We start from the raw sequence: 24,566 nt of genomic DNA, 5'->3' as shown, positions 1-24,566 counted from the left end.
GGGAGTCTCACTCTGTCACACAGGCTGGAGTGTAGTGCCATGATCTTGGCTGACTGCAATTTCTGCCTTCGAGATTCATGCAGTTCTCAGGCCTCATTCTCCCAAGTAGCTGGGATTACAGGCATGCATCACCATGCCTCGCTAATTTTTGTATTTTTAGTAAAAATGGGGTTTTGCCATGTTGCCCAGGCTGGTCTTGAACTCCTAGCCTCAGGTAATCCACCTGCCTTGGCCTCCCAAAGTAACTATATATACATATATATATATACACACACATATATATATACATATATATATACACACACATATATATACACATATATATACATATATATACATATATATACACATATATATACATATATATACATATATATACACATATATATACATATATATATACATATATATATATACATATATATATATTTTATTTATTTTTGAGATGGAATCTTGCTCTGTGGCCTAGGCTGGAGTACAGAGGCATGATCTCAGCTCACTGCAACCTCCATCTCCCGGGTTCAAGCGATTCTTCTGCCTCAGCCTCTGCAGTAGCTGGGATTACAGGCGCCCCCCACCATGCCCGGTTAATTTTTGTCTTTTCAGTAGAGACGGGGTTTCACCATGTTGGCTAGGCTGGTCTCGAACTCTTGACCTCATGATCCACCTGCCTCGGCCTCCCAAAGTGCTGGGATTACAGGCGTGAGCCACCGTGCCCAGCCCACAGTAACAATATTCTTAATGCAGTGTTTGAGGAAGAGGGGCCATGGACTGCATAAGATAAATTTTTGGCCCAGCGCCATGGTCCACGCCTGTAATCCCAGCACTTTGGGACAGTGAGGTGGGTGGATCATTTCAGATCAGGAGATTGAGATCAGCCTGGCCAACATGGTGAAACCCTGCCTCTACTAAAAATACAAAAATTACCCTGGATTCATGGCAGACGCTTGTAGTCTCAGCTACTTGGGAGGCTGAGGCAGGAGAATAACTTAAACCCAGGAGGTAGAGGTTGCAATGATCCAGGATCGCACCACTGCACTCCAGCCTGGGGGACAGAGCGAGACTGTCTCAAAAAAAAAAAAAAAAGAAAAGAAATTTTCATAGTAGGCTATGTAAAAGGAAACCATCCCGTGAAGAAAATATTTTTTTTTCTTTTTTTTTTTTTTTTTTTTTTTTTGAGACGGAGTCACGCTCTGTCGCCCAGGCTCTGGAGTGCGGTGGCGCAATCTCTGCTCACTGCAAGCTCCACCTCCTAGGTTCAGGCCATTCTCCTGCCTCAGCCTTCCGAGTAGCTGGGACTACAGGTGCCCGCCACCACGCCCAACTAATTTTTTTGTATTTTTAGTAGGGACGAGGTTTCACTGTGTTAGCCAGGATGGTCTCAATCTCCTGACTTTATGATCCGCCTGCCTCGGCCTCCCAAAATTCTGGGATTATGGGCGTTAGCCACTGTGGGGCCTGTAATCCCAGCTACTTGGGAGGCTTAGGCGGGAGAATCTCTTGGACCTGGGGAGCAGAGGTTGCAGTGAGCCAAAATCATGCCACTGCACTCCGGCCTGGGAGACAGAGTGAGACTCCATCTCAAAAAAGAAAAAAAAAATTTAGATTCCCCACAACATAATGAAATGTTCAAACGCTATTGAATTATACACTTTAAATGGGTGAATTTTATGTATTTGAATTATATCTCAATAAAGCTCTTTTTAAAGTTAGATTTCAGGCAGGGAGTGGTGGCTCATGCCTATAAACCCAGCACTTTGGGAGGCCAAGTTGAAAGGATTGCTTGAACCCAGGAGTTCAAGATCAGCCCGGGCAACATGATGAGACTTTGTCTCTGAATAAACAAACAAACAAAAAAACCAACAGGCATAGTGGCTTGTGCCCATGGTACCAGCTACTGGGGAGGCTGAGGTGGGAGGATCGCTTGAGTCCAGGAGTTTGAGGCCACAGTGAGCTGTGTTTGTGCCACTGCACTCCAGTCTGGGCAACAGAGCAAGACTTTGTCTTAAAAACAAACAAATAAATGAAAAGGCTGGGCACACGGGCTCATGCTTGTAATCTCAGCACTTTGGGAAGTCGAGGAGGGAGGATCACCTGAGGTCAGCACTTTGAGACCAGCCTGGCTAACATGGTGAAACCCCATCTCTACTAAAAATACAAAATTAGCTAGGCATGGTGGAAGGCTCCTGTAATCCCAGCTACTTGGGAGGCTGAGGCAGGAGAATTGCTTGAACCTGGGAGGGGGAGGTTACAGTGAGCCGAGATCGCGCCATTGCACTCCAGTCTAGGCAACAAGAGCAAAACTCCATCTCAGAAAAAAACAAAACAAAACAAAAAAACCAGTATTTATGTATAAAGTCAAAGGAATGAGATATAACATTCATATACATTTCAAGACATGCAATACAGTATTATATATTGCTTTAGGAGGCATGCAGGCATAGTAAAATATTAAGTGTGTGGAAATGCTAAATGCAAAACGCAAGGTAAGTTTATTCTTATGGGAAGAGGGATGTTGTCAGGGAAGTATAAATAGAAGGCTTTGGCTGAGCGTGTAATTCCAGCACTTTGGGAGGCTGAGGCAGGTGGATCACCTGAAGTCGGGAGTTCAAGACCAACCTGGCCAACATGGCAAAACCCCGTTTCTACTAAAAATGCAAAAATTAGCCAGGCGTGGTGCCAGGTGCCTGTAATTCCAGCTACTCGGAGGCTGAGGCAGGGAAAATTGCTTGCACCCGAAAGTTGGAGGTTGTGGTTAGCTGAGATTGCGCCATTGCACTGCAGCCTGGGTGACAGAGCAAGACTGTCTCCAAAAAAAAAAAAAAAATCAACTTTCCCGGAGCATAATCAGGTTTATAGAGAAATGCCATGTTTGGAGGGGATGGTTATTTTATTTTATGTATTTATTTTGATACGAAGTTTCTTTCTTGTTGTTCACACTGGAGTGCAATGGCATGATTTCAGCTCACTGCAACCTCTGCCTCCCAGGTTCAAGCAATTGTCCTGCCTCAGACTCCTAAGTAGCTGGGATAACAGGCATGCGCTACCACACCCAGCTAATCTTGTATTTTTAGTAGAGATGGGGCTTCACCATGTTGGTCAGGCTGGTCTGGAACTCCTGACCTCAAGTTATCTTCCTGCCTCGTCCTCTCAAAGTGATGGGATTACAGGCGTGAGCCACCGTACCAGGCGTGGAAGGGATATTTAGAGATATATTGACAAACTGCAGAATGTTCTGAACTCATTAGCTTCTACAATGGATTTCCCTTTCAGTCTCAAGACATTTCCAGAGGTTGGTAATTTATTTATTTACTTTTTTTCTGAAATAAAATCAACGTCCACTGTAAAAATTTAAAACCACAGTAGTATAAAAATAGGATATATTGCCGGGCGCGGTGGCTCAAGCCTGTAATCCCAGCACTTTGGGAGGCCGAGACGGGCGGATCACGAGGTCGGGAGATCGAGACCATCCTGGCTAACACGGTGAAACACCGTCTCTACTAAAAAAATACAAAAAACTAGCCGGGCGAGGTGGTGGGCGCCTGTAGTCCCAGCTACTCAGGAGGCTGAGGCAGGAGAATGGCGTGAACCCGGGAGGCGGAGCTTGCAGTGAGCTGAGATCCAGCCACTGCACTCCAGCCTGGGCGACAGAGCGAGACTCCATCTTAAAAAAAAAAAAAAAAAAAAAAAGGATATATAGGAACTTCTTTGCACTCCTCTCATTTAGTTCTACTCCACGGAATTAATGATTGTTAATATTTTCTTGTTTATCCTTTCAGAACTCCATTTATTGGTGAGAATGGTTTTATATAAATGTCTTAGTCACAGTCAGGAAGCTGAGGCAGGAGAATTGCTTGTACCCGGGAGACGGCAGTTGCAGTGAGTTGAGATCCAGCCACTGCACTCCAGCCTCTGCAACCGAGTGAGACTCTGTTTCAAAAAAAGAAAAGAAAAAAGAAAAAACATCTTAGCCAGGCACAATGGCTCATGCGAGTAATCACAGCACTTCCGGAGGCCAAGGTGGGAGGATCCCTTGAGGGCAGGAGTTCGAGACCAGCCTTGGCAACTCGTAGAGACCCCGTCTGTAAAAAAAATGTAAAGAAAAGCTTCACAACACAGTCTACTTATTTAATATACATCAAAATATGTTAAATCTGGAAAGCAATTTTTATTGAAGGGCAAGGTAATCTTTCCAACATACATTTTAAAATTTCATAGGGGTAAGAAAGTTGTAGAGGCAGAAATGGTGCAAGACCATTAGAAACACCATCACACCAGCTGGGTATGGTAATATACACTTGCAATCCCAGCTACTCGGGAGGCTGAGGTAGGAAGATCCCTGTAACCCGGCAGTTTGAGACCAGCATGGGCGGCACAGTGAGACCCCCGTCTCTTAAAAGCAAACAAACAAAAAACAGCCGGGCGTCGTGGCTCATGTCTGTAATCCCAGCACTTTGGGAGGCCGAGGTGGGCGGATCATCTGAGGTCAGCAGTTCGAGACCAGCCTGACCAACATGGTGAAACCCCGTCTCTACTAAAAATACAAAATTGGCTGGGCGCAGTGGCTCATGCCTGTAATCCCAGCACTTTGGGAGGACGAGGTGGGCAGATCATGAGGTTAGGAGATCGAGACCATCCTGGCTAACACGGTAAAACCCTGTCTCTACTAAAAATACAAAACAAAACAAAAAAATCAGCCAGGTGTGATGGCACGTGCCTGTAGTCCCAGCTACTCGGAAGTTGAGGCAGAATTACTTCAACCCTGGAGGCAGAGGTTGCAGTGAGCCAAGATCGCGCCATTGCACTCTAGCCTGGGTGACAGAGCAAAACTTGTCTCAAACAACAACAAAAACCAAAAAACTGTCACAGTGGGATTTTAACAGAGGACACTAAGAGCATCCAAACACTACTTATGAAACAAATTGAGCCGGGCGCGGTGGCTCAAGCCTGTAATCCCAGCACTTTGGGAGGCCGAGACGGGCGGATCACGAGGTCAGGAGATCGAGACCATCCTGGCTAATATGGTGAAACCCCGTCTCTACTAAAAATACAAAAAACTAGCCGGGCGAGGTGGTGGGCGCCTGTAGTCCCAGCTACTCGGGAGGCTGAGGCAGGAGAATGGCGTAAACCCGGGAGGCGGAGCTTGCAGTGAGCTGAGATCCGGCCACTGCACTCCAGCCTGGGCGACAAAGCGAGACTCCGTCTCAAAAAAAAAAAAAAAAAAAAAAAAAAAAAAAAAAAAAGAAACAAATTGATAGAGCCTAGACTATGTCTCAAGTTATAACTGAAAATATACAGCTTATGAAACTAAGAGATGAGAGTACAAATTCAGGCTCAGACAGTCAGTAATTGTTATTTATTGATGAAATCACGTTATTTCCCAGCAATTTAGCTTCCTCATTTATAATTTAGAGTGATGATTGCTGGGAAATGCAGTCTCATGCATGTAGTCTTTCAATCCTGACTTGGCCTCATAAGAATAGACCGTGGGCCTGGAATACTTCTTTACCAAGAGATAAAAGAGCCCAGTCGGGTGCAGTGGCTCACGCCTGTAATCCCAGCACTTTGTGGGGCAGGTGGATCACTTGAGGCCAGGAGTACAAGACCAGCCTGGCCAACACAGTGAAACGTCATCTACACTAAAAATACAAAAATTAGCCCGGTTTAGTGGTACACATCTGTAGTCCCAGCTACTCAGGAGGCTGAGGCACGATAATTGCTTGAACCTGGGTGATGGAGGTTGCAGAGAGCTGAGATTGCACCACTGTTCTCCAGCCTGGGTGACACAGCAAGACCCTGTCACAAATTTCAAAACAAGAGGCCGGGCATGGTGGCTCATGCCTCTAATCCCAGCACTTTGGGAAGCCCAGGCAGGCAGATCGCCTGAGGTTGGGGTTTGAGACCAGTATGGTCAGCATGGTGAAACACTGTCTCTATTAAAAATACAACAATTAGCTGGGCATGGTGGCAGGTGCTTGTAATCCCAGGTACTCAGGAAGCTCAGGCAGGAGAACCGCTTGAACCCAGGAGGTGGAGGTTGCAATCAGCCGAGATTGTGCCATTTCACTCCAGTTGGGCAACAGAGCAAGACTCCATCTCAAAAAAAAAAAAAAAAAAAAAAAAAGAAAAGAAAAAAGAGCCCAAGTGACCTGTGCTGGTTTATTGCCTCTGTGAGACTGTCTTTCCCTGTGGCAAGCCCAATGCGCCAGAGGGGTACGCATAACCAATTTCCTGCACTGGCTGCCAGGAAGCTGATCCTGCTCTGTAAGTAAACTGTTGCTCCACCCATGGCTTGATTGCATTGTTTTGCACAACTCTGATGGCGAGGTGCATTGAGTGGAAACATTTGGACTTTTTTTTTTTTTTTTTTTTTTTTTTTGAGACGGAGTCTTGCTCAGTCGCCCAGGCTGGAGTGCGGTGGCAGCGATCTCTGCTCACTGCAAGCTCCTCCGCCTCCCGGGTTTACGCCATTCTCCTGCCTCAGCCTCCCAAGTAGCTGAGACTACAGGCACCTGCCACTATGGCCGGCTAATTTTTTTTATTTTTTAGTAGAGACGGGGTTTCACCATGTTAGCCAGGATGGTCTCGATCTCCTGACCTCATGATCCGCCCATCTCCGCCTCCCAAAGTGCTGGGATTACAGGCGTGAGCCACCACGCCCGGCTGGACTTCTATTCTTGTTGGTTGGCACAGTGATGATCTTTGCAATCCTCCATGTGGTAGGAGTCATTCCCTTGGTGTTGGTAACCAGCGTTCAGTGTTCTGCTCTCCTGGGATTGACAACCGGGGGCACCATATTTTGCTTAATGATCAAGTGAGGCTGGGCGTGGTGGCTCACACCTGGAATCCCAGCACTTTGGGAGGCCAAGGCAGGCGGACCATCTCGGGTTAGGAGTTTGAGACTAGCCTGGCCAACATGGTCAAATCCGGTCTTTACTAAAAATGCAAAAATTAGCTAAGCATAGTAAAAATTAGCTGGTGCCTGTAACCCCAGCTACTCGGGAGACTGAGGCAGGAGAATTGCTTGAACCCAGGAGGTAGAGGTTGCAGTGAGCAGAGATCGTGCCATTGCACTCCAGCCTGGGTGACAGAGTGAGACTCTATCTCAAAAAACAAACAAAAAACAATGATCAAGTGAGATAATATTTAAACATTTCTACATAAATATACACAATATATTAAAATTCTATATACAGTCTAGTGATGTTAAAAATGTTGATATTGGGCTGGGTGCAGTGGCTCACACCTGTAATTCCAGCACTTTGGGAGGCCAAGGCAGGTGGATCACCTGAGGCAGGGAGTTCGAGACCTGCCTGACCAACACAGAGAAACCCGGTCTCTACTAAAAACACAGTATTAGCCGGGCATGGTGGTACATGCCTGTAATCCCAGCTACTCAGGAGGCTGAGGCAGGAGAGTCGCTTGAACCCTGGAGGCGGAGGTTGCACTGAGCTGAGCTCTGCCATTATACTCCAGCCTGGGGCATCAAGAACGAAACTCTGTCTAAAAAACAAAGAAAAACAACAACAACAAAAAGAAACAAACAAAAAGACTTGATATTATCCTTAATTCCTTCCAAAACTCACGTGAGCTTCTGCCAATAACTAGAGCGGAAGGACAATCATCAGATATATTTAGCATCGAAGGAACAAAAAGGACAAAATTATTAATTCTGTACCACAATCAATAAAAAGCTAATGTCTGTATTTGTACATTTGGTAATATGATTACGTGTTAAATGGTGGCATGTATATGTGAGTGTGTGCCTGTGTGTGTGTGCCTGTGTGTGTTTTGAGTGGAGTGAAAAATAAGGCAGTAAATGGTTTTTCTACCCCTGGCTGGAACACGAAAAAGTTTATAGGCACACCCAACAACAATGGAAACACAAATCATCTCCGGAAGTCAATATATTCCTTCTACTTCCTGTTATTTTACAAGAAACACTTTCTTACCTAGTTTGTTTTTCCTTATGCTTTCTCTTGGACATTTCTCTATTGTATTTCTTCCTCTTTTTACAAAACCATTGACTTATCTGCAAAAAATGAGGTGAGGGAGGTGATTAATAAAGGAATAAGGATATTGGTCTATGTGAGTAACAGTACTATAGAAGTGACTTTGTCTATCAATGAAGAAATGTCTATTAATGTCGTCATACCTGTTTATGTGTCATGCCAAATTCAAACGAGAGTGATAGACTCTCTTGTATTGTGGGGCACCTGTTTAACTTAAACTTTGCCCAGAGAGTGTCCATGAGGGATTTGCTGACTAATCTACCCTTGGAATATTGTTTCTTATTTTCCCTTTTCCTTTTTTCCAGTTCATCTTCCAGCTCCTTTTCATTTTCCTCTTCTTTTTCTCGCTCTCTCTTTCCGCCTGCTTCTCCTCCTCCTTCTCTCCATTTCTGCTCTCCCTTTTGTTCATTTTCACTGTAATTTCCATTTGATTGTTCTGGATTTTGATCCCAAGGCATAGCTGGTTGTTTCTGTATAAAAAGATCTGTGGAATAAGATCAAGCTGCAGCTAAATTTGACTTTCAGATCATAGTCAACAATTTTTCATATGAGAATATTTTGATTTTCCTAAATTAGCAATGTTGTACATTGGTGGAAAACATAGAGCAAAGAAAAAGTAAACTTACCAAAACTTAGTGAAGATTTTCATAAAAAGAACAGAAAATTAAAAATAATTTCCCAGGCCAGGCATGGTGGCTCATGCCAGTAATCCCAGCACTTTGGGAGGCTGAAGTGGATGGATCGCCTGAGGTCAGGGGTTCAAGACCAGCCTGGCCACAATGGTGAAACCCCATCTCTACTAAAAATACAAAATTAGCCAGGTGTGGTGGCGGGCAGCTGTAATTCCAACTACTTGGGAGGCTGAGGCAGAGAATTGCCTAAACCTGGGAGGCAGAGGTTGCAGTGAGCTGATATTGCGCCATTGTACTCCAGCCTAGGTGACAGAGCCAGACTCCATCTCAAAAATAAATAAATGAAATACAAAAATTAGTCAGGTGTGGTGGTAAGTGCCTGTAATCCCAGCTATTCGGGGGGCTGAGGCAGGAGAATCACTTGAACCTGGGAGGAAGAGGTTGTAGTGAGCCGAGATTGTGCCATTGCATTCCAGCCTGGGCAACAGGAGCAAAACTGTGTCTCAAATAAATAAATAAATAAATAAATAAATAATAGTTTCCTGCTGGGCACGGTGGCTTCTGCCTGTAATCCAAGCACTTTAGAGGCCAAGGCAGGTGGATTGCTTGAGTTCAGGAGTTTGAGACCAACCTTGGCAATATAGCAAGACCTCATCTCTACTAAAATAAAAAAATTAGCTGAGTATTGTGGCATTCACTTGTGGTCCCAGCTACATGGGACCACATGAGATGGGAGGTTTGTGTGAGCTCAGAAGGTTGAGGTTGCAGTGAGTTATGATCACGCCACTGCACTCCAGTCTGGGTGCCCGAGTGAGACTGTATCTCCAAAAAGGAAAGAAAGACAAAGGAAAGAAAGGAGCTATCTGTTGAAATTAATAAATTTCCTTGTGATATTAGTCAAAAATAAATGACATTGAAATGAATAAATCATGAGATGCAACAAATTTTGTTGCAGGAAGTCAGGGACCCTGAACGGAGGGACCCGCTAGAGCTGCAGCAGAGGAACATAAATTGTGAAGATTTCATGGACATTTTTCAGTTCCCAAATAATACTTTTATAATTTCTTATGCCTATCTTACTTTAATCTCTTAATCCTGTTATCTTTGTAAGCTGACGATGTACGTCACCTCAGGACCACTGTTGTGTTAACTGTACAAACTGATTATAAAACGTGTGTTTGAACAATAGAAATCAGTGCACCTTGAAAAAGAACAGAATAACAGCAATTTTCAGGGAACAAGGGAAGAAAACCATAAGGTCTGACTGCCTGTGGGGTCGGGCAAAATAAGAGTCATATTTTTCTTCTTGCAGAGAGCCTATAAACGGATGTGCAAGTAGGGAAGATATTGCTAAATTCTTTTCCTAGCAAGGAATATTAATAATACCCTGGGGAAGGAATGCATTCCTGGTGGGGGAGTCTATAAACAGCCACTCTGGGGGTGTCTATCTTATGTGGTTGAGATAAGGACTGAAATTCGCCCTGGTCTCCTGTAGTACCCTCAGGCTTACTAGGATTGGGAAACTCCACCCTGGTAGATTTGTGGTCAGACCGGTTCTCTGCTCTCGAACCCTGTTTTCTTTTGTTTAAGATGTTTATCAAGACAATATCTGCACAGGTGAACACAGACCCTTATCAGTAGTTCTGATTTTGCCCTTATCCTGTTTCCTCAAAAGCATGTGATCTTTGTTCTGCCTTTTGCCCTTTGAAGCATGTGATCTTTGTGACCTACTCCCTGTTCGTACACCCCTCCCCTTTTGAAATCCTTAATAAAAACTTGCTGGTTTTGTGGCTCAGATGGGCATCATGGTCCTACAGATATGTGATGTCACCCCCGGAGGCCCAGCTGTAAAATTCCTCTTTGTACTCTTTCTCTTTATTTCTCAGCTGGCTGACACTTATGGAAAATAGAAAGAACCTACATTGAAATACTGGGGGCTGGTTCCCCCAATAAAATTTACAAAAAACTCCATAGTAAAATGATAATCAATAAAGCCAAAAGTTGGTTCTTTGATGAGATTAATAAAATCATCTGCAAAGACTGACCAAGTAAAAAGAATGCACGCATAAATAATATTACCATGAAGGAAATATAAGTTTATTGTACTTGAATGGACATATTTCTTTTTCTTTTTTTAAGATGGAGTCTTGCTCTGTTGCTCAGGCTAGAGTGCAGTGGCACAATCTCAGCTCACTGCAACCTCCCCCTCCCGGGTTCAAGTGATTCTCTTGCTTCAGCCTCCGGAGTAGCTGGGATTACAGGCACATACCACCACGCCCACCTAATATTTGTATTTTCAGTAGAGATGGGGTTTCACCCTGTTGGCCAGGCTGGTCTTGAATTCCTGAGCTCATGATCTGCCTGTGTTGGCCTCCCAAAGTGCTGGCATAAGCCACCACATCCTGCCTAAATACACTTTTAAAATACTCAACTCAAAGGCCAGGCTGAGATGAACATTTTAGTACCTACTTTTTGGTGAATATATGTATGCATTTCTGTTGAGTGTATACTTAACAGTGGAATCCTTGGATCATGGGATAGGCATATATTCTAATAAATATTGCCAAACAATTTATCAATTTGTACCCCATTGACAAATGTGTGAGAAGTTCTGAATGTTCCACATTCCCCAGGTTTGGCATTCACTTCCTTTTTTCTCCACACCGCAATTCCTATCTTTGTTTTAGCCATTCTAGTGGGCACGAATTGGTATCTCATGTAGTTTAAATGTCAAGTTCCCTGATCAACAATTCAGTTGCACACCTTTTGACATGTTTATTGTTGACTGGAATATTGAGAAGTACAGTATAGACCCTTTTAATGGCCCTTATTTGCCATTGACTTATCAACCCTTTACTAAAGGCCACACTGTCATGGTGAGGCTCCAGGTAACTCCAAGGTAAGCCTCATGCTTGGGGTGGGGGAGAACAATCTCTCCAAAACACCTTTGTGCTGTCCGTAGGGGCCTTACCCTGGATAGCACCAATGAGGCAGCAGAGGATGACCTTTATTACTCCAAATCCCAAAACCCTAGAAAGTCTTTTCCAGGAGGTGGAGAGAAGGACCACGGGGCTTTTCAACCAAAAAGACCCCCTGAGTCCGAATTGACTCTTTTTTCTTTTTCTTTTCTTTTCTTTGTTTTTTGAAACGTAATCTTGATCTGTTACCCAGGCTGGAATGCAATGGTGGAGTTCGGCTCACTATAACCTCTGCCTCCTGGGTTCAAGCTATTCTCCTGTCTCAGCCTCCCAAGAAGCTGGGACTACAGGAGCCCACTACCACGCCCGCTAATTTTGGTATTTTTAGTAAAGACGAGGTTTCGCCATGTTGGCCAGCCTGGTCTAGAACTCCTGACCTCAAGTTATCCGCCCTCCTCGGCCTCCAAAAGTGCTGGGAATACAGGTGTGAGCCACCGTGCGCGGCCTTAAAGAACTCTTCACCGGATCTCGCCCTGGGCCTTCCCAGCCGAGCGGGCCCGCCCGCGGGAATAGCCGAGGCACTACCTCCCGGCCGCAGGCGGTGAGGGGCTCGGGTATCTTTCAATGTAGATACGCTCACACCCTCCTAACAGCGGCGCCAAGGGTGGTGGGGCCCAAAACTGTTTCCCCGTCAAGAGTTCCCCTGCCCCGGTCGCAGGAAGACGCCTGAGGGGGGCGCTCGGAGGGATCCCAAGCGGCCTCCAGGGCTGGACCTTGCGGTGCGCAGTTGAAAAGCCGGGAGGGGCCGGACCACCCCGAGCGCAGGTGGGTGCTTGTCTTGCTTACGGAGGGCGCCCGATGAACCGAGTCACGTTTTGCGACCACATTAACGGACCATTCAAAGTCGAATCCTAGGCTTTTCGAGGCAGTTAGTGGGTGCCAACGGCTGCGGGCGGGGCCGGCGGGAGCGCAGTGGGGCGGTCGCTGTTACTGCCCGGCGCGGCGGCGGCCTGGGGCCAGCGCAGAGGCGCAGCAGCCCGGGAGGTGAGCGCTGAGCGAAGCCGCGGGGCCCAACCGCAGTCACGGGGTCTGGGAGGTGGGTGCGCCGCGCCGTCCCTGAGGCCGGGGGCTGCGGGAATGAGGACCTGAACTGGGGTAGAGGTGGCTGAGCTGGAGTCGAGGTGGGCGGCTACTCGGAGGTGGGCCGGGCTAAGGGAGAAGTGTCCTGCGGCTCTGGGAAACTAGCCTTGGACCCTTGGAGAAGCGATTTGTGATTTACTGAGCACCTACTATGTCCTGGGCTCCACTCTAGGTGCTGGGATCCCATAGCAAACGAAGCCACCCCAGCCCTTGCCCTCCTAGACTGTATATGTATATATATAGACAAGACAAGAAAATGTATAGATATGTAACAAAATGCCGTAAATTTTCATGAATAAAAATGTAGTAGGGCTAAGGGAGTGGACTGTAAAGTTGGGAGTGGGGAAGGGGTCGGTCTGAGAGGCCTTTGTGAGGAAGTCTTTTGGCAGGAGACCTGAAATGAAGTGAGGGAGCCTTGGGAGCATTATCCAGGCGGAGGGAACTGGATTCCGGAGGCGGAACTTCCTTGGCCTTGAAAGATACCTACCAGGAGTTTAAGTGCTGTGCGGGTGGCTCAGCTTTGTAGATTTGTGCGAGATGAAAATTGGAATTGTCTTAGAAAATTATGGATCGATCATTCATTTATTCAGTGCTGGATTCATTCAGTGATTTATATCTGAAGCGTGAGAGAATGGGAGTAAGGCCAAGTGCCCTTGGCAAAATACTGTTACTAGTTTTGTCCCAGTTTAATACACAAACTAAATTTAGAATTTCCATTGATTTTCAAGAAGAGCTAATCTGAGTTAATTTTACATATAAGTAAACAGTACCTCACTTTTTTTTCTTTTTCTTTTCTTTTTTTTCCATGCTCAGCCCTCTATTGGAGATTCTGCCTCCCCTGGGACTGATGTCCTCTTGAGCACACTCCCACGGTGGGTGGCTGCCCCGGGTGGGTGTGCGCTGGTGGCTCAACAGGGTGTAGAGTAGGGGTCTAGTGTCCTGTCCTCTGAGAGGGAACTTTGGTGAACTTGCGTTTCGGTAGGGATGCACGTGAAGTGGTATTGGATCCCAGGACTCGGGGCCCCTTCCTCCTGGGGGCACACAGGTTCCCTTCCTCCTTGGGGAGCAGCCCAGGAATGGCTGTCTTGGAGTCTTCCCTTAGTGCCTCCAGGACCTGGAGTCCCATCTCTTCAAAAGGTCGTCTTTCCTTGGAGGGGTCAGAGACTCCTGCCCAGGGCTCTAGAGTCACGGTGAGAACACCTGCCTCAGTCCTGCACTGCACTTCTCTTGGCCTGATTTCTCCACTGGGAGCTGGGACCCGAAGCCCTCAAAGGGAGGATCCCCGGAGAGAGGGTCGTGGGCAGAGAGCTGGTACAGACCAGTGTCCGCAGGGAGGGGTGACTGGCTGGGGGCCCAGAGCATCAGGAGGGCTGGGGTGGCCCAGTCATCTTTGTCCTTGGCGCCATGTTTGAGGATGCAGGTGAACTCCACCTAGTTGAACTTGCCTTTCTTATCAATGGGCGCCTCCCAGTACATCTCATCCACTTCCTCATCTGTGAAGCTGTCACCCATGGTGGTGAGCAGCTCCTGGAGGTGGTCCTCATGAATGAAACCTGAGGATTCCTCATTGAAGCAGGTGAAGGCGTTTTGGATCACATCCTGGGGCTCTGTTCCATTCAGCTTCTCCCCAAACATGGTGAGGGAAGTGGTGGAAGGTGATGGGCCCTGGGGCCTCCCTCATCATGCCCTGCAGGTATTTATGTTTGGGGTTCTTCCCCTGCGAGGCCAGCTTGTTGTGCTGTCCCCCTTGTCATTGAAGCCATCATGATTCTGGTCAATCATGTTGAAAGCCTCCTTAAACTCCTGGCTGTGGAACTGGTCGAACATCGTGAAGACATTGGATGTGGCCCGCTGTAGTCGCTTCTTGGTGGTCTTGACTTTGGTCCACTTGCTGGACATTTTGGCTTCAGGTGGGTGGGGCTTCACTGGGTGCTTGGAGCTGGGCTGACCATACGACTTTACTTTTTCCGAAAAGTATATTTATTTGAGTTAAAAGGCTTCTGAGGTTTTTTTGTTTGTTTGTTTGACTTTGTTTTTCCCAAGTGTGAATGATCTAGAAGATAAGAACTCTAGATACAGGAACAAAAAGAGTGAGGCACAGGGTGGGGAAGATAGCAGAGAGAAATGAAAATGAAATAAGGAGGCTGTGGAATAGTGGAAGGGACAGTCTGTCCTAATTCTCCTCCTCCTCCTAATAGGAAATAATACAGGTTCAACATAACGTATCTCAGCAGACCTTCAGAACTATCAATCCAAGTCAGGAGAGCTGGTAGAGGAGGAAACAGAGTCACATTTGATAACTGGTTAAGCAGAATCGTGATTTCCAACTTCCCTGTGGCTCACTGAAGCAGTTTAGGCTAAGGTGATGCTATGAGGAGAGGTGGCTTGTTCTAAGTGTTTTAAATTTTATGTGGCAAGGTAAACCACAAATCACAGAATTTTATGACAGCAAGATTACCTAATCCAATCGTTGCTCATTTTGCAGATGGGGAAACTGCTAGTTGGTGACAGAGAAACAACTCAAAATATAGGAGAGACATTTTTGCCTTACCTTCAGCTGTCTCTCCCCAGAACCCTTATTTGATAAAATGCTTCTCAATGGCTTCTGAATGAGTAGAATCAGCTTTGTTGAGGATCCCAGAATTGAGTTAATCTAAAACATCACTAGTATTATATAAATTTTCACTTTCTTCCAGAAGTATTTATTGGAGTGTCCATTGGCGAGGGGGCTAAACCACAGCCTCTTCCCTCAAGGAGCTTAAGTAGATGGAGTAAATGAATAACTAGACAATTACAATTTACAGGAAGCAGTACCTTGGAGAGAAATTGGAGAGGGAGTCAATTCCTAGGATAGCAGAGAGATGGACAACAGACCGCATGTGAGTATTAAAACTGATGTCAGATATCAAATTGGTTGGTCAGGGTTATGTTGATAATCCCAATACCTCCCATCTGCCTAAACTTTTCTTGTCTTGATGTGTAATAGATGTAAGTGGTGGTGGGAGAGACTATTGCAGCCAGTAGACTTGGTACATTCCCAAAATCTTTTTATTCATAAGTAATTACTATTTGCCATTTGCAGCCTTTTGTGCTTTAATATTATCAAGAACAAGACGAATGATAAAATATTTATGATCAGCATTGTAATTGCAAACAGGCCTCAGTAATAATCATACGCAACTGGTTTTGAGGGAATTTCCTTGTAAAGAACCATGGCTATATAGGTGTGAAGAGTAACGTAGAGTAATATATGAATGTACACAATAATAATAACTTTATAGAGCAGACCATAGAGTGTAACTGAGTCATTGTACTTGCATACTGTGATAAAGATCCAGAAAATGTATTCAGCAATATATGAGCCTTTGGATTGGGCTGGAGGATAGGATAGGTAGCATCTGGTATTTAAATTATATAATGCCTAATTTGTCGCATGTGCTCACCTCTGGAAACACTTTCACTAAGCTTGTTTTCTGGGAACTCACTCACATCTTGAATGCCTTGCATCTCTGACTCTCAGATTTTTTCTGAACATTTTAGTAGTCACGCTTAGAGAGGCAGAGCATACTTAGTCAACACTTTTTTTTTGAGATGGAGTTTCACTCTTGTTGCCCAGGCTGGAGTGCAATGGTGCAATCTCGGCTCACCACAACCTCCACCTCCCAGGTTCAAACGATTCTTCTGCCCCAGCCTCCCAAGTAGATGGGATTACAGGCATGAGCCACCACCACCGGCTAATTTTGTATTTTTAGTAGAGATGGAGTTTCTCCATGTTGATCAGGCTGGTCTCAAACTCCCGACCTCAGGTGATCCGCCCACCTTGGCCTCCCAAAGTGCTGGGATTACAGGCTTGAGCCAGTGAGCCCGGCATGCTGTTTTTGTATTTTTGTAGAAATAGGGTTTCACCATGTTGGCCAGACTATTCTTGAAATCCTGACCTCTGGTGATCCACCCGCCTCGCCCTCCCAAAATGCTGGGATTACAGGCATGAGCCACTGTGCCTGACCAGACATATTCTTTTATTCAAGTATTTTTTCTCTAGCAAAACAATTTACAGGCTAATATGCAGCCTGTAATTTTTCTGGGAAGATGTAGTAGTTCTTTATTTATATAGTTCATTTATTCACTGAACTATTTCTCAAGTAGCTATTATACTACAGGCACTGTTGGTGCCTGGGACTGCCCTGATAGAGAAGGAAGTGATAAATTCCAAGAAGAAAAATAAAGCAAGATAAGGGGATAGAAAATGTTGGAATGGGCAGGGAGGATTTTGATTATTCTAAGTGCAGGCATACCTCAGAGATAGTGCAGGTTTGGTTCCAGACTACTGAAATAAAGCTAATATCCAATAAAGCAAGTCGCAGAAATATTTTGGCTTCCCAGTGCATATAAAAGTTATGTTTACACTATACTGTTGTGTGTTTCCTGTACAATATCCTTGTGTCTAAAAAGATGTATATACTTTAGGATCACGAGGTCAGGAGCTCGAGACCATCTTGGCTAACAGGGTGAAACCCCGTCTCTACTAAAAATACAAAAAATTAGCCAGGTGTGGTGGCGGGCACCTGTCGTCCCAGCTACTCGGGAGGCTGAGGCAGGAGAATCACATGAACCTGGGAGGCAGAGCTTGCAGTGAGCCGAGATTGCACCATTGCACTCCAGCCTGGGTGACAGAACGAGACTCCGTCTCAAAAAAAAAAAAAATGTATATACTTTAATTTAAAAATACCTTCTTGCTAAAAAATGCTAACAATCATCTGAGCCTTCAACATGTCATAGTCTTTTTGCCTCTGGAGGGTCTTGCCTCAGCATTGATGGCTGCTGACTGATTAGGGTTGTGGTTACTAAAGGCTGGGATGGCTGTAGCAATTTATTTAAGTAAGACAGCAGTAAGGTTTACTGCATCTATTATAGACTCTTATTTTCACTAAGGAGTTCTCTGTAGCATGTGATGCTGTTTGATAGCATTTTAGTCATAGTAGAATTTATTTCATAATTGGAGTCAGTTCTCTCACACCTTGTTACTGCTTTATTAACTAAATTTATGTAATATTCAAAATCCTTTGCTGTCATTTCAGTAGTCACAACATGTTTCCTAGGAGTAGATTCTTTGTCAAGAACCACTTTCTTTTTTTTTTTTTTTTTTTTTTTTTTTGAGACAGAGTCTCACTCTGTAGCCCAGGCTGGAATGCAGTGCAGTGGAACGATCTCAGCTCACTGCAACCTCCACCTCCCAGGTTCAAGCAATTCTTCTGTCTCAGCCTCTCGAGTAGCTGGGACTACAGGCACCTACCACCACACCTGGCTAATTTTTGTATTTTTAGTAGAAATGGGGTTTCACCATATTGGCCAGGCTGGTCTCAAACTCTTGATCTTGTGATCCACCTGCCTCAGCTTCCCAATGTCCTGGTTTTACAGGTGTGAGCCACTGCACCCGGCCAAGAACCACTTTCTTTGCTTATCCATAAGCAGCAACTCCTCACCCATTCAAGTTTTCTCATGAGATTGCAACAATTCAGTCTTATCTTCAGGTTCCACTTCTAATTCAAGTTCTCTTGCTATTTCTACCACATCTGCAGTTACTTCCTCCACTCAAGTCTTGAACCCCTCAAAGTCATCCATGAGGGTTGAAATCAACTTCTTCCAAACTCCTGTTAATGTTGACATTTTCAGCTCCTCCCATGAATCACGAATGTTCTTTTTTTTTTATTTTGAGACGGAGTCTTGCTCTGTCACCCAGGCTGGAGTGCGATGGCGCGATCTCGGCTCACTGCGAGCTCTGCCTCCCGAGTTCAAGCCATTCTCCTGCTTCAGCCTCCAGAGTAGCTGGGACTACAGGCACCACCACCACGCCCAGCTAATTTTTTGTGTTTTTAGCAGAGACGGGGTTTCACCGTGTTAGCCGGGATGGTCTCGATCTCCTGACCTTGTGATCTACCAGCCTCGGCCTCCCAAAGTGCTGGGACTACAGGTGTGAGCCACTGTACTCGGCATGAATGTTCTTTTTTTTTATTTATTTAGAGATAGGACATTCTTTTTATTTTTATTTTTATTTATTTATTTTTGAGGCAGAGTCTCACTCCCGTCGCCCAGGCTGGAGTGCAGTAGCACGATCACAGATTAGTGCAACCTCAACTTTCCAGGCTCAGGTGATCCTCCTACCTCAGCCTCCCAAGTAGTTGGGACTACAGGCGTCTGCCACTGTGTCCCACCCCTCCCCTGACCTGATTTTTTCTATTTTTAGTGGAGACCGGGTTTCACCATGTTGCCCAAGCTGGTCTCAAACTCCTGGGCTTAAGCCCAGCTTGGACTCAAGAAAGCAGTCCACCTGCCTCTGCCTCCCAGTGTTGGGATTACAGGCATGAGCCACCACGCCCTGCCACTAACGTTCTTAATGGCATCTAGAGTGGTGAATCCTTTCCAGAAGATTTTCAATTTATTTTTCCCAGACCCATCCAAGAAGTCACTATATATGGTGGTTATAAGCCATATTAAATATATATTTAAAATAATAAGACTTGAAAGTCAGAATTACTCCTTGATCTGTGGGCTGCCGCATGGATGCAGTGTTAACAGGTACGAAAACAAAACATCAGTCTTGTATGTCTCCATCAAAGCTCGTGGGTGAGTATGGGTGTTGCCAATAAGCAGTAATATTTTGAAAAGAAACTTTTTCTCTGATCTGTAAGTCTCAACATTAGTCTTAAAAAATATTTCGTAGGGCTGGGTGTAGTGACTCACATCTGTAATCCCAGCACTTTGGGAGGCTGAGGCCAGTGGATCACCTGAGGTCAGGGGTTCAAGACCAGCCTGACCAACATGGTGAAAGTCTGTCTCTACTAAAAATACAAAAAAATTAGCTGGGTATGGTGGCGGGCATCTGTAATCCTAGCTACTCAGCAGGCTGAGGCAGGAGAATCTCTTGAGCCTGGGAGGTGGAGGTTGCAGTGAGCCGAGATCCTGCCGTTGCACTCCAGCCTGGGTGACAGAGCGAGAGTCGTCTCAAAAAACAACAACGGGCCAGGTGCGATGACTCGTGCCTGTAATGCCAGCACTTTGGGCAGCCGAGGTGGGCGGATCACAAGGTCAGGAGTTCAAGACCAGCCTGGACAATATGGTGAAACCTCCTCTCTGCTGAAAAATACAAAAATTAGGCTGAGTGTGGTGGCACGTGCCTGTAGTCCCAGCTACTCAGGAGGCTGAGGTAGGAGAATCATTTGAACCCAGGAGGCTGAGGTTGCAGTGAGCCGAGATCGCACCACTGCACTTCAGCCTGGTCCACAGAGTGAGACTCTTTCTCAAAAAAAAAGAATAAAAAAATCAGTAAATTCCCACTTAAAAATGGCAAAAGATCTAAATAGACATTTCTCAGAGAAGACATACAAATGACAGACAGTTATATGAAAGGGTGTTCCACATCACTGATCATCAGAGATATACAAATCAAAACTATAATGAGATACCATCTCACTGCAGTTAAAATGGCTTTTATCCGAAAAAGAGGTAATAACAAATGGTGGCAAGGATGTGAAGAAGGGGGAACCCTCCTATACTCTTGGTGGGAATGTAGATATTAATACAGCCACTACAACTATCATATGATCCAGCAATCCCACTTCTAGGTACGTACCCAAAAGAAGGAAAATCAGTATATTGAAGAGATATGAGGACTCCCATTTTTATTGCAGCACTATTCACAACAGTCAAGATTTGGAATCAACCTAAGTGTCCATCAACAGTTGAATGGGTAAGGAAAATGTGGTACACGTACACAATGGAGTACTATTCAACCGCAAAAAACACTGAGATCCTGTCATTGGCAACAACGTGGATGAAACTAGAGGCCATGATGTTAAGTGAAATAAGCCAGGCACAAAAAGACAAACTTTACGTGTTCTTATGCATTTGTGGGAGCTAAACATTAAAACAATTGAACTTATGGAGATAAGGGTATATAATGATTTTTTGTTTTGTTTTGTTTGTTTGTTTGAGAAGGTCCCACTGTGTCACTCAGACTGGAGTACAATGGCGCCATCTCGGCTCACTGCAACTTCCGCCTCCCGTGTTCAAGCAATTCTCCTGACTCAGCCTCCCTAGTAGCTTTAGTAGAGACAGAGTTTCACCATGTTGGTCAGGTTGATTTTGAACTCCTGACCTCAGGTGATCCACCCACCTTGGCCTCCCAAAGTGCTAGGATTACAGGTGTGAGCCACCACACCCAGCCTATAATGATTACTAGAGGCTGAGATGAGTAATGGAGGTGGGAGGAGTAGGGATGGCTCATGGGTACAAAGATACAGTTAAGCCTGGCCAACACGGCAAAACTCCATCTCTACTAAAAATACCAAAATTAGCCTGGCTTGGTGGTGACGCCTGTAGTCCCAGCTAGTAGGAATGCTGAGGCATGAGAATTGCTTGAACCTGGGAGGTGGAGGTTGCAGTGAGCCAAGATTGCATCACTGCACTCCAGCCTGGGCGACAGAGTGAGACTCTGTCTCAAAATACATATATATATAGGCTGGGTGCAGTGGCTCACCCTGTAATCCCAGTACTTTGGGAGGCCAAGGCGGGTGGGTCACCTGAAGTCAGGAGTTCGAGACCAGCCTGACCAACATGGAGAAACCCTGTCTCTACTAAAAATACAAAATTAGCCAGGCATGGTGGCACATCCCTGTAATCCCAGCTACTTGGGAGGCTGAGACAGGAGAATCACTTGAAGCCAGGAGGCAGAGGTTGCAGTGAGCCTAGGTCGCACCATTACACTCCAGCCTGGGTAACAAGAGGGAAAGTCTGTCTCAAAAAAAAAAGAAACGTAAAAAGTATAATTTGAAAGTTTGTAACACAAAGAAATCATAAATGCTTGATGTGATAGATACCCCATTTACCCTGATGTGATTATTACACATTGTGTACTGGTATCAAAACATTTCTTTTTTTTTTTTTTTTTTTTTTTTTTTTTTTTTTTTTGAGACGGAGTCTCGCTCTGTTGCCCAGGCTGGAGTGCAGTGGCGCGATCTCGGCTCACTGCAAGCTCCGCCTCCCGGGTTCACGCCATTCTCCTGCCTCAGCCTCCCGAGTAGCTGGGACTACAGGCGCCCACAACTGCGCCCGGCTAATTTTTTGTATTTTTAGTAGAGATGGGGTTTCACCGTGGTCTCGATCTCCTGACCTTGTGATCCGCCCGCCTCGGCCTCCCAAAGTGCTGGGATTACAGGCGTGAGCCACCGCGCCCGGCAAAACATTTCTTGTGTCCCATAAATATATACACCTAGTATATACCCATAGCATTTTTTTTTTTTTTTTTTTTTTGAGAGAGATGGAGTTTCACTCTTGTCACCCAGGCTGGAGTGCAGTGGCCTGATCTTGGCTCACTGCAACCACCGCCTCCAGGGTTCAAACGATTCTTCTGCCTCAGTTTCCTGAGTAGCTGGGATTACAGGCACCCACCACCATGCCTGGGTAATTTTTTTGTATTTTTAGTAAAGACTGGGTTTTGCCATGTTGGGCAGGCTGGTATCCAACTCCTGACCTCAGTTGATCCCCCCGCCTCTGCCTCCCAAAGTGCTGGCATTACAGGTGTGAGCCATCACGCCCAGTCAAAAATTAATTTTTTTAAGAGATGGGGTCTTGTTCCATTGCCCAGGCTGGTATTGAACTCCTGGGCTCAAGCAGTCCTCCCGCCTCAGCCTCACAAAGTGCTAGGATTACAGATATACGCCTCCATGCCCAGCCAAAAAGTTAAAAAAAAAAAAAATTCAGTAAACCATGCTATAAAGAGATATGCTGTCATCCAGGCTAAGTTCTTCCGTTTATATGGTATAAGCACAGCAGATTTACATAATGAAACTAATGCCCCTGAAAAGAGAGTCAGCCTGTCTTTTGAAGCTTTGAAACCAGGGATTGACTTCTCCTTTCTGGCCATAAAAGTCCTAGATGGCATAGACCAGGCACGGTGGCTCACGCTTATAATCCCAGCACTTTGGGAGGCCGAGGTGTGCAGATCATGAGGTCAGGAGTTTGAGACCAGCCTGGCCAACATCGTCAAACCCCGTCTCTACTAAAAATCCAGAAATTAGCCTGACTTGGTGTTGCGCGCCTGTAGTCCCAGCTACTCAGGAGGCTGAGGCAGGAGAATTGCTTGAACCCAGTAGGCAGAGGTTGTAGTGAGCCGAGATCGAGCCGTTGCACTCCAGCCTGGGCAACAAGAGTAAAACTCTGTCTCACAAAAAAAAAATAACAAAAAACCAAACAAAAAAACCCCACGAAAGTCCTAGATGGCATCTTCTTCCAATATAAGGCTGTTTCATCTACACTGAAAATCTGTTGTATAGTGTTGCCACTTTTATCAATTATCTTAGCTAGATCTGGATAACTTGTTGTAGCTTCTATATCAGCATTTGCTGCATCACCTACCTGGTACTTTTAGGTTATAGGGACAGCTTTTTTCCTTAAACCTCATGAACCAACTTTTGCTACCTTCTAACTTTTCTTCTACAGCTTCCTTACCTCTCTCAGCCTTCATAAAATGAAAGATATTTGGCTGGGCCCAGTGGCTTATGCCTATAATCCCAGCATTTTGGGAGGCTGAGGCGGGTGGATCACCTGAGGCCAGGAGTTCTAGATCAGCTTGGCCAACATGGTGAAACCCTGTCTCTACTAAAAAATACAAAAATTAGCTGGGTGTGGTGGTGGGTGCCTGTAGTTCCAGCTACTTGGGAGGTAGAGGCAGGAGAATAGCTTGAACCTGGGAGGCGGAGGTTGCAGTGAGCCAAGATCACGCGACTGCACTCATTCTAGCCTAGGCGACAGAGCAAGACTCCGTCTCAAAGAAAAAAAAAATTAAAGAAAGTTAGGACCTTGCTCTGGATTAGGCGTTGGCTTAAGAAAATGTTTAGTGGTCTATTTATATTTAGACCACGAAAACTTTCTCCATATCAGCAAACATCTGTTTCACTTTCTTTTCTTTCTTTTATTTTTTTTTTTTTTTTTTGAGACAGAGTCTTGGTCTGTTGCCCAGGCTGGAGGCAGTGGCGCAATCTCGGCTCACTGCAGCCTCTGCCCACTGGGTTCCAGCGAGTCTCCTGCCTCAGCCTTCTGGGTAGCTGGGATTAAGTGGGTACAGGCACACGCCACCATGCCTGGCTAATTTTTGTATTTTTGGTAGAGATGGGATTTCGCCATGTTGGCCAGGCTGGTCTCAGACTCCTGACCTCACATGATCCACCCACCAGGGCCTCCCAAAGTGTTGGGATTACAGGTGTGAGCCACCATGCCTGGCCCCTGTTTCACTTTCTTATCATTTGTGTGTTCACTGGAGTAGCACTTTTAATTTTCCTCAAGAACTTTTCCTTTGTGTTTATAGCTTGGCTACCTGTTTGGTGCAACAGGCCTTGCTTTTGGCTCATCTTGGCTTTTGACATGCCTTTATCACTAAGCTTACTCATTTCTAGCTTTTGATTTAAAGTGAGATATGTTTGACTCTTTCACTTCAATAATTATATGCCATTTAGGGTTTTTAATTGGCCTAATTTTCAATATTATTGTCTCTGGAAATAGGGAGGCCTGAGAAGAGAGAGAAGGAGAGAGAAACGGGGAATGTCCAGTTAGCGGAGCAGTCAGAATGCATACAGTATTTATTGATTAGATTTATTGTATTTTTATTTTTATTTTTATTTTTATTATTTTTGAGACAGAGTCTCACTCTGCTTTCCAGGTTGGAGTGCAGTGGCACAATCTCGGCTCACTGTAACCTCCGCCTCCCAGGTTCAAGAGATTCTCCTGCCTCAGCCTCACGAGTAGCTGGGACTACAGGCATGTGCCACCAAGCCCAGCTAATATTTTGTATTTTTAATAGAGATAGGGTT

General features: G+C 45.3%; 2 protein-coding genes and 1 pseudogene across 6 annotated transcripts in view; 1 reads left to right on the top strand and 2 right to left on the bottom strand.

The window, feature by feature from the left end:
- Positions 1-3,676: 3,676 nt before the first annotated feature.
- On the bottom strand, positions 3,677-12,527 carry LOC126931393 (NANOG neighbor homeobox-like). The gene is made up of 4 exons (XM_050749579.1): positions 12,409-12,527; positions 8,156-8,482; positions 7,953-8,032; positions 3,677-4,082 (listed from the first exon to the last, which is right to left on the bottom strand). Exons 2-4 carry the CDS (start codon positions 8,468-8,470, stop codon positions 3,998-4,000), a joined length of 480 nt encoding a protein of 159 aa, XP_050605536.1. The 5' UTR covers positions 8,471-8,482; positions 12,409-12,527; the 3' UTR covers positions 3,677-3,997.
- LOC126931374 (solute carrier family 2, facilitated glucose transporter member 3-like) overlaps positions 12,049-24,566 on the top strand; it is a 60,376-nt gene continuing 47,858 nt past the window's right edge. For 2 of the 5 annotated variants that reach the window (XM_050749546.1, XM_050749543.1), the window contains exons 1-2: positions 12,526-12,606; positions 15,507-15,581. In XM_050749546.1, the coding sequence (XP_050605503.1) occupies positions 15,564-15,581 (18 nt within the window). In that variant the 5' untranslated portion in view covers positions 12,526-12,606; positions 15,507-15,563. The other 3 variants (XM_050749544.1, XM_050749541.1, XM_050749545.1) reach the window with 3 other exon arrangements.
- Positions 13,888-15,068, bottom strand: LOC126930489 (myosin regulatory light chain 2, smooth muscle major isoform-like; annotated as a pseudogene).

The sequence above is a fragment of the Macaca thibetana genome, chromosome 11 (assembly GCF_024542745.1).
Source record: "Macaca thibetana thibetana isolate TM-01 chromosome 11, ASM2454274v1, whole genome shotgun sequence".
NCBI lineage: Eukaryota > Metazoa > Chordata > Mammalia > Primates > Cercopithecidae > Macaca > Macaca thibetana.
The sequence above is the reverse complement of the archived record's forward strand: the minus strand, read 5'-3'. Positions and strand labels throughout refer to the sequence as shown.

What these genes read in the sequence shown, in the direction of transcription:
- LOC126931393 (XM_050749579.1), bottom strand. Translation starts at nt 8,470, where the DNA reads ATGCCTTGGGATCAAAATCCAGAACAATCAAATGGAAATTACAGTGAA. An exon ending in TTGGCATGACACATAAACAG is followed by an intron (nt 8,033 to 8,155) that starts GTATGACGACAT and finishes CATTTTTTGCAG; the next exon opens with ATAAGTCAATGGTTTTGTAA. An exon ending in CATAAGGAAAAACAAACTAG is followed by an intron (nt 4,083 to 7,952) that starts GTAAGAAAGTGT and finishes TTTTTTTTACAG; the next exon opens with ACGGGGTCTCTACGAGTTGC.